Source organism: Argiope bruennichi, chromosome 8, assembly GCF_947563725.1.
Source record: "Argiope bruennichi chromosome 8, qqArgBrue1.1, whole genome shotgun sequence".
Lineage (NCBI taxonomy): Eukaryota > Metazoa > Arthropoda > Arachnida > Araneae > Araneidae > Argiope > Argiope bruennichi.
In genome coordinates, this window is record NC_079158.1 from 129,369,779 (window position 1) to 129,380,272 (window position 10,494).

At 31.9% G+C, this 10,494-nt stretch overlaps 1 protein-coding gene across 1 annotated transcript in view; it reads left to right on the forward strand.

Moving 5' to 3' along the window:
• LOC129980571 (uncharacterized) overlaps nucleotides 1-10,131 on the forward strand; it is a 191,550-nt gene extending 181,419 nt beyond the window's left edge. The window contains exon 3 of the mRNA XM_056090928.1: nucleotides 8,619-10,131. Coding sequence (XP_055946903.1) covers nucleotides 8,619-9,045 — 427 coding nt within the window. The 3' untranslated portion in view covers nucleotides 9,046-10,131. The remainder of the gene's footprint in view (nucleotides 1-8,618) is intronic.
• The last annotated feature ends 363 nt before the right edge of the window (nucleotides 10,132-10,494 follow it).

Sequence of the window (10,494 nt, forward strand, 5' to 3'; positions counted from 1 at the left end):
GGAGGTGGAAGTTGATAAATCAAATTATTAAGATCTATTTGACTGACATTTTCATTTGGAGGTAAGTAAATATTGCAAACGGTAATTAAAGATTGTGTTTGGATACGTATAGCCACAGCCTGCAGATTGGTATTAAGGGCCAATGGCATGGAAGGGGTATCAGCTGCAGCAAGTATTGCAACACCACCAGAAACACGTTCTCGGATATTATGTTTACTATAAATTTTATAATGACGGATATTATGTTTGTCTGTTTTGAGGTAAGTCTCTTGCAGTGCAATAATGGCGGGGTGATTTTTGTTAATAAGATCCTTTAATTCAGCATTCTTGTTTTGAAAACCACGACAGTTCCAGGAAATGAAAGAGGCCATGAAAGAAAAAAACACACAAAAAGGGAACACCGCCTGAGACAGAATAAAAACCACTAAGGAGAAGTGGGAAGGACTTCGCTGTCGCTGGTAAGCATTTCATCATCGGACAGATGCACTTTGAGGAGGAGGGGATCTTTATTATGTTCTTCACTCGTTTTTTTAATAGAATCCTTCAAAAAATCTTCTTTAGTAGGGACACTATTTGTAAGAGAATTTATAATGTCTTGATCTCTTTTCTCAGCAAGTCTTCTTGCGCGTTTCGCAGATTTTGATTCTTTTCATTTTACCAATTCAGTAGATTTTTGTTCCAGTTTTTTATCTTCTCGAGCTTTTTTAGAATTTCTTTTTAATGGAGAACCCCCTTTTGAAGAACGCGTATTGGAGATGAGAGCTTTATCTGATGCATTATTGATATTTGATGAAACCGTTGTAGAAGATGCAAGAATATTTGATTGTAATTCTCTAATATTAACGGCAGAGGAAGCAACAGTTGGAGGAATTATTTGTGCAATAGCTTGGTTGGTAGGATTCTGGGACATGGTAGAAGCAGAAGAAGTTTTTTCCCATGATTTTTTTATCTCAAGCAGTGCTAGCCAGTCGCTTTTCTTTATTGTAATTGTTTCATTATCTGCTGAAGGATGTGTGGTTGCAAATGCTGTAGAAGTGGAACCTGTTTGATCATTTCTTAATTTTTTCTCAGAAATTGTTTGCGAGGGATTTAAAGCTGCTGAATAGGAGAGACCTGGTTGGGGGGTTCTATCGTTTACTATTTTCCGCGCTTCTGGAAATGAAATGTTTCGGGTAATTTTAACCGTTTGTATCTCTTTCTCTTGTTTGTATCGTGGGCAGGATTTTGAATAAGCTGGATGTTCTGCGGAACAGTTGCAACATTTTGGTATGGTAGATGAGCAGGCATTACTTTCATGGTCTGGAAGAGAGCAGAAAGCACATATTTGTTTAGAAGATTTACAGGCTGTTATTGTGTGACCAAATTTTTGACATTTAAAACATCGAAGTGGATTTGGTATGTAATGTTTAACAGGACAATTAATGTAAGCAATTTTGACAGATTTCGGCAACACAGGAGTATCAAATGTAAGTATTATATGTTTTGTTGGGAAATTTTGATTATTTCTTTTTATTGATATTCTACGAACTGATATGACTTTTTGTGCTTTGAGAGCGTCAAGGATATCTTCTTCAGTATCCCTGTTAAATTCACTTTGTGAAATAACACCTCTTGAATGGTTTAATGTCCGATGTGGACTGACATTAACTTCAATATTTGCTATTTTGTCAAGTTTTGATATATTTTCAGATTGTTTTGAATTTGCAATTTCAACAAGTAGGTTTCCACCGTTTAGTTTCTTGATAGATTTTACTTCTCCAACCATTGAAAGAATTGTTTTGTGAATTAAAATAGGAGATAAATTATTTAAAGTATTTTTTTCAGCACTGATAACAAAAAATTTCGGATAAGCATTACTAATGTGTGAATTAAAAGTTGCCATGCGACATCAGAAAAGATTCGGGCCCGACGGCATCGCCCACCACGGAGCCCAACATGGGATGGTAGTTACCGGCTCTGGAAAATCCCAACCTCGGCACTTGCCATAATGCTAGCCGGAGCCTATACGCTCGGAGTCACCCCCGGGGACAGTGACCACCCTTAACGCCAAGCCCAAGGAGTGACCCCTTCGCTTGATCCCCTTGAGCAGCCCAGTCACAAGTCTAGGATACCGGCCGATTGATACACCGGGGACCGAAATGTACCACCCGTCTAATGGGTCGCCACGCACGGCCAACACGTGGGGTTTTGGCTGTCCATGAGAAGCAAGAGGCAAACAGAGTGGCGACAGCTTCTCATGGAGAGCTCCCTCGCTTGCCGTCGAGGGATAGAAGAGATACAGCAGACAGCAGAAGGTGTAGAGGAGATTAAACATAAATGGAGTAAAGGTCCCTGGGAACCTCGGGATTGGGACACCCGTACTCACCTATAGTAGGTGAGCCCCTGAGGGGCTACAGTTCTTTGAAGCAGTATTTTTTGGTTGATAAGTTAATGAGCATTCTTCAATATAGAATAAAATTTGAGTGGATAAATGAGAACTTTTGTTGAATCTTGTGCGAAGTACAGAACGAGTTTCAACTACAGGTTTTTAAGGACGTTCTAATACAAAATAGTGCAGATAAGTTCCTGAATGGTGCATGGATAATAAATTATTTTTGAATATTCAAAAGCGTAGCATTCATAGTTATGCATTGAAATCACAACCTGCTATTTACTCGTATCAAATAAATGAATCGGCATTACTTTATTCAGATTTTGTTACTGATGCTGGTGTTACTTATGGAAGAAAACTTCATAAACTGCACACTAATGCAGGATCCACCTTACAGGTTGTCGGGCCCAAACAGGAAAACAATTATTACTATTATTATTAAAAGTAATCCAAGGTTTACAATCAAGGTAAAGATCAATGGTAGCATCAGCATCCTTACTTTCTCCTATTCATATGCTTATGCAGTGTAGCGCTATCCATATTTCTTAGCACATTTTGAATAGAATCAAGTATGCATTTTGTGCGTCTTCCTATCCTTTCAGGCTGGAGCAAAAATTCGACACATTCGCAATAACGATATGAAACCAACTTATCGAATTTCATTTATCTATTTTATGTGTGTGTGTGTGATTTCAAATAATTATTTAAACACTCATGTGTAATAAATCCTTTGTCAGAATACGTTTAAAAAAATTAATACAAATCTACATTTTGATAAAATTGAACAAATATTACTCAAAATTTGACAGAAATCTGCAAATTGTGATGGTGTCGGCGTTAGGGAGGAATGAGAGCTCGTTCAAGAAAAGAGGAACATGAATTTTTCCCCAAATGTGTGTCCCTTAATGGTCTATGTGAACTTAGATTTAAATTGCATTTGGCTTCAATACTATTTATTTGATATAACTTATTTGATCGAAATGTTGTTTTACAGTTCCATTGAATTATTTTTCATAATGCAGTTTTATCCTCACTTGTGATTAAACATCGCATTGAAGTATGAGGAACTCGCAAATGGTATATTTGAAAAATTGCCCTCGATATATAGTTAATACATTAAATATATTTCTCAGTTCTTAGTTCAAGTATTTTTATAACGCAAATTTATACTTTTTACACAAATCTCTACCTCTAATTATTTTGCTTCGCTCAAAGTAAACAGATGAACTGAATTTGTGTTTTAAAATAGTCGTAAATTTCAAAAAATATAATAAAGTATATTGTTATATTGTTTCTCTTTTCAGATTTATATTGTATAAAAACATGGAATTGTGCGTCCGATTCTTTTATAATGCGATTCCTTTTTAAAGTTCTTTAACGAACTGAATAAAACAATTTCTTTCAAAGTCATAAAAGAAACAATAAAAACGTCTTTTAAAAAATTATTTCTATTCGGAAAGGGATTAATATTAGTTTAGATTTAATACTTAGTTAGTTATTCACATTAGTTTAGTTTTTAATACTTAGTTAGTTATTCATATTAGTTTAGTTTTTAATACTTAGTTAGTTATTCACATTAGTTTAGTTTTTAATACTTAGTTAGTTATTCATATTAGTTTAGTTTTTAATACTTAGTTAGTTATTCATATTAGTTTAGTTGTTAATAATTAGTTATTAGTATTTATACCTTGATGTAGAAGAAAACAAATAGCAAAATAAATTGAAACAAATGTTTGAATAATTTTGTTAGGAACATTAAGAGACTGATAACATCGTAAAAGTCTTTAACACCGCAAATTATCTTAAGATTTTTTTTCAATTGTTTATCAAAGAAAATATATTTCTTAGATAAAGTAATAGATTTATAAAATCTAAAAAAAATAGGAATTTCAAAAATTCTATATTTATTTTACAGTTCTTTGAAGCATTTTTTTTTTGTTAATATGCTAATGAGAATTCTTCATTAAAGTCTAAAATCTGAGTGGATAAATGAGATAGCTTTTGATGAATCTTGTGCAAAGTGCAGCAAGATTTTTAATTACATGTTTTTAAAGACGTTCTAATGCAAAATAATGCAGATAAAGGCTTCAGTGGTGCACAGACAATAAATTATTTTTGAATATTTAAAAGTGTAACATTCATAGTTATGCCTTGAAATCACAACATGTTATTTACTTGTGTAAAATAAAGGATTATACATTACTTCACTCAGATTTGTTACTGATGGGTGTGTTACTTATGGAACAAAATTTCATAAACTGCACACATTGGAGCAAGATCAACCTTAAAAGTTGTGGAGTCCAAATTGGAAAACAATTTTTATCAATACTTTATTATTATTGTTGTTGTTAAAAGCAATCTAAGGATTTGCAATCAAGGTAAAGATCAATGGTATTTACCTCTCTACTTTCTCCTATGCATATGCTTGTGAGTGCAGCGGTATCCGTATTTCTTCGCACATTTGAACAGATTCAATTATGAATTATGTACGTCTTCCTATCCTTTTAGATTGGAGCAAAAATTCGATACATATTTGTAATAATGATGTCAAAGCAAAGAACCAAATTTCATTTATCTATTTTTATCTCTTGTAATTTAAATGATTAATCAAACACTCACGAATAGACAGACTCACGGATAATCAATCCTTTTACAAATTATATTCAAAAAAATTAATATAAATCTACATTTTGATAAAATTGCATGATACATTTAACTGATCTAGTTGCTTTTGTTTTGGGGTATCATGTTTACACATTCACGGTCAGATAGATTTCCCATCAGCCAGTTTCATCTAATATTTGAGATAAGACTATATTTAAGTTAATTGCAATTAATTTATGAAAATTGCAATTAATTTAAAAGTTCTCTCAAATACTTTGACTGGAATGATTCCAAGGGTACATGCTCTGCCTTTTTAACCCGAGCTATTGAATTGAGAGGAGGTTGAAAAAGGTTAATAAAGGGGTTTAAGTGGTTAAAAAACGGGGTTAAGCCATATCCAGTATGCTATATTAATCTGAAATTTGAGAAACAATTGTTTGTTTTTTAAGTCAATTATATAAATAAATACTTGTTATGCAAATTTTCCAAACATTTCAACAAGTTTCTAAAAAAGGCTGAATTTTTTAATCTACGTTATTACGTTTAAATATTACAAATTTTTAATTCTTAATCTGTTTTTTAATGTTTTTTTTAAAGTTGCATTTAATTTCCATACATATTTCTTAATTCATTTAAAGTCCAGTGTTTATAGCTTTTTGAATCTCAAATGTGTTTAACTTTTAAATTCCCAGTTCATATTGCAATATTTTCATAGTTCGGTGTTAAAAGATTTTTTTTTTAAATTTTTCTTTTGTATAAAATTAATCAGATTTTTATCTTCAGTGAGCATTTACTTTAAATAAATAAATATATAAAAGTCTACTGACTATGTTACAAATTTTGGATACTTTCAAATCCGCTAATAACTAGATTTCCGCATGATTTCAAAATTTCACCGACGTATATATATATATAATTCCAATCAGCGCCAACTTCAACCACAAGACCAATTTCATTCATTTTTGCTTTATATGAGAGCTTATAAGCAAAGATACATCATCATCAAAGATCGCATGTCTCTCATCACCTTCCTTCAACAGAAATATTAAAAATATATATATTTCTTCGCTGTATATTCACTAGATACGTCATATGGCGGAAATTTAAAATTCCTTTTCAAACCTTTTCCAAAACCTTTTTTTGCTCAAGCTGCCCCAACCATTCGACCGATTCTGCCAATTTTTATTTCATATTAAAACTTTTGTCCATTAGATATATCATCAATGATCGCCTTCTCTCTATGATTTCCCAATTTCGAAAAAATAATAATGATGATGATAAACGTTTGTGGATTATATTGTGGGTGGATATTATTTGTTTTCTTTCAGCATTTCTTTATAATTCCGTTTCTCTGAGTGCTGGGAAATATATGAATACATAATTTCTAAAACTTTCGAATAAATTTTTTACATCAAATTTTGGTGATAAATCTGCGAAAACCAGTTGTGCGATACGTGTAATTTATAAATATCATACAGTAGAAGATATCTTGAATTATTAAGTTTAAAACTGCTTAAATGAAAAGTATCAAACTAGTTTTTCAGATTAGACGAAAATTAGAAAAAAAAAATATATTTATGTACATTGTATTTTTTAAAAGAAAATTCTAAACATTATAAACGTATCCAAATTTATGAGAAATAAAATACTCCTGCTTAATATCTTAAAAGAATTGTTTGTTTGTTTTAGCTGCCTTTGAATGTTTTTGTAGATGACAATATTATTGAATGTTAACATAAAATGGTGGAAATAGATGAAGGAAAATATTGCAATAAATGTCGATAGTTTTAAATTTCACTATCGCTTTAAAGTCACTAGAACAGTATACAACTTCAAAACTAAATTTTAAATAAAAGTATTTGATATGCACTTACACTGGTGCAATTCATAAGGTTTTAAATTGTATATTTCATTATTTTGAATAATTTAAAAACGAAGATGCCACTATTTTTCAATAAGAAATAATAATTATAAACAATCTTGAATTCTGATAAAACTGCTACGAGATGTTTTAGGGCCTGGATAACTAATACCTAAGTAGCCAATTATGTGGCTCTAAAATAATATATTTTTTCAGCTGCCCAACCAATTTGCTGATTCGCACTCAAAAATTGTATGTTTTATTATAATAGAAGATGATGTCATTTCTTCTAAAATATAGTACATCAGTTCTATATTGTTATTTATGCATTTCAGTTAACAGAACTATTTATGATTAAATCTAATTTTAGACATATGCTGCCATATTGCAAATGTTGATTGCTTGATACAAAAATATTGCAATGATTTATTTAAAAGAATAATAAGGGAATATGAAGAAAATTTTATCCTACATTGCCTGCTCTGTCTCTCTCTCTTTATATATATATAATGAAATGAGACCGAATATATAATGAAATTTTTGTTCAACGATTCTGCTGTGCAAGGATTCGTAAAGTGTTATATCAGCGATCGGGGTTAAAAAGAAACTGAACAGTCTCCCCATTCAGTATTCTTAGAAACCCTCTGATTTTTGTAGCCGTACAATATAAACGAAAGCAATAAAATTTGACTTGAATGAGCGGGAACTTGTTCCTACCCTTAGGGACTCTTGACCACACATGACGTTTGGGGGAAAGCAAAAATTCGGCTAACGCTTTCAGTGCATCTCGTTTGGAAAACCGATGCGCTTTTACGACACATTACTAGTCTGACATCTCGCGCTTTTCAGAAGTTTCACACGTAAAATGAAACCACCCAGAGGGTTGAGAAGTTTTTGTCTTCATCTGTAATTCTTTGGCTGATGATTCATCTGTATCTCATACACGACGCAGCGTAGGTTCATCAACACAGATTCTTACCCAAATTCCTGTCATTTGAAGTACAGGATTGACCTCTTCTGTTAGATTCATTGGAGACTATGATGTGTTTCTCTTTGCATGCGACGAAGAATTGAAATGAGTAAATAAAGACCAGAAGTTAAATTAAAGATTATCACTGATAGTCCTAAAACACTAACGTTACAGGTTTTGAAATCAAATGAAAAAAAGAAGTTCTGCTGCTTTAACAGAAAAAGATTAAGAAAAACCGAATTCTGAAAATAGTGAAGGATTTTTAAATTATAATTTTAGATTAAATTTTTCTCATGCACTAAGTAGTTGCATAACTAATATTATATTTTAAAATGTATGAACGAATCTTTTAAAAACTACGAAGTCTTAAAAATTACTTGTTCTTATGCATAAAAATTTGATATTTAATCAAAAATCATTGCCGTATTATTTTATGTGAATAAAATTCATTTTCTCGGTTTTGTTTGCTTTTATAATAAGGACTATTCAAATGTAGGGCACCATGTTATAAGTTTGACCACCGGGTAAAAATTTATTAAAAATATTAAAAATAAAAATTTTGTATTATTTTAAATATGTAATGCATACAACACGAAGCAGAGCTGAGATCAGGATTTGCAAAAATACTATGAACTGACATGAGTAGCGTATAAAAAAATTAATATTGAAAATCAGTTAAAGGTCAATCCCTCTCTCTAAGCCCCTGTCCTCCCCAAAGCTTTTGATAAGTCAAAGAAGCCGCCTTTTCAACTTCTGATTCTCCACAGTAAACGACTTGACTTCCGTTAATTCTTTTTCTCCTGTCATTTCAGGATTCGATCTGTCACGCTGGATATCCCTCCCAGGGAGAAGATATCCTTCTTCTCCGGGGGTTCCTCTCCGGAAATCTCCATGAAAGATGTCGGCGACAGGATGGAATCAACTCAGACGACTTTCGCTGGCGCCACGACATCCCTCGGCCCCAAATCTTCCATCCTGCAAACTACTACCAGGAGGAACACATCCACGTCCAAGAATAACAATCACGTGAAGTTCGTCACTCCCGCTTCTACACTGGAAGCTTCCCATACAATGAAAGTGGATGTGGTGCTGCACCAGATTGCCACCTGCGCTGCCGAATCCATAGGAGCAGATATCCGTTGCAAGTCCTGGCACAACGGAGAGTCACCACCCCTTCAGAGAATCGAAACTGGGATTGAACTGGAATCCGAATCTCCTAAAGCAGAATCGCCAAGATAGCGTTGTGCAAACTCTTCGAAATATTTTTAATGAGGCTGCTGCGAGTTCGTTGCTATTTCTGATGAAATCAAGCCCATTTATGATGAGTATTCAAATAGTATTAGATTTTCAGGAATCTGGTAAATGCAAATTTTATGGAACGTATGAGACTTTGCTTTTATTTGGAAGCAAATACGTGAAAATCCATAACATTTTTCATTCACATCCAGACTTCGCCCTGACAAACAGCAATGGTTTGCACAGTTTTGACGCATAAAAGTTGTTTTATATTGCAATGAGACTTCCAAGGCAAGATGAAAGCTGCATTAAATATACATATTTATATATTATTTCACATTTCTGTTCTTTAGCAAGCACGTTAAAATGCTTATGCCTTTTTAAGTAATCACATAAATCATTAAAGCCAAAAAAAATAATAATAGCATTCATCATGAATGCCAATTACAAGAGTCATAAATGGACATATATGATCTATTTTTGTGGTATCTTTAACTCTTAATTATAAAAAAAATATTTGCTTTTATAAAATACTTCTCATCTAAAGCGTAGTTGCCAGTTTTGCACGCCGTTCTTTACAACAGGGTGTTATTTTGAAAAATGAATACTATTTCTTATGTTATAATATTATTATGTATGAACGTAAATACTGTTTAATGAATTTTAATTAAACTCTAAAAAATTGCTGTCATTTCTACATGCTGATCATCAAAGGAATTTCCTTATTATAAAACCATGAAGCTTCATAAAAAACATATTGCTGTAATTAGCACATAATGATAAATTTAGTACTTTTTATCTTATTAAGAATACATAAAAAATTATCTTGCATAGAAGTTTACTAATAAGTGCACAAGAAGACACTTTATTTATATGACAATAATATCCAAATCAGAATTGCATTAATTATTTTGCAATTAATTTGACAAAAATGCCTAGTTGCCTTCAGCTACCTTATCTTCAAAAGAATGGGGCAGTAGAGTGATTAAGGGAGATTAATGAGAAGTTTAATTGCAAGCATAATGCATTCATGTCATTATAAAAGTGCATAAAAATTCAAAAATAAAATAAGCCCAGAGAAATCTAAAAATTGCCATAAAAAACTGTAGAATTAATTCAAATTACACCCATGTATTAATAATACTTCAAATGAAATTAGTACACCTCCAAAAAATTCAAAATTCAAATTAGATTACTTATAAATTGTTACTTACTTATTTGCTCTTGTAAGACAAAAATGACTTTAATTAAGTAAATGTAGGACATGAAGATACGAATATTTTTCTATAAATCTCTTTAGCATTTCAGTTGTATCATGTTCATATGTGTACAAATCCGATATCTACGAAGTAAAGAATTTGCAAGAAAAGGTTTACAATTATCTTTTACATATTTTATGAGCCTATCCTCGCCCATATTTTTCTTAATACAACGATGACTTCGAAAATTATT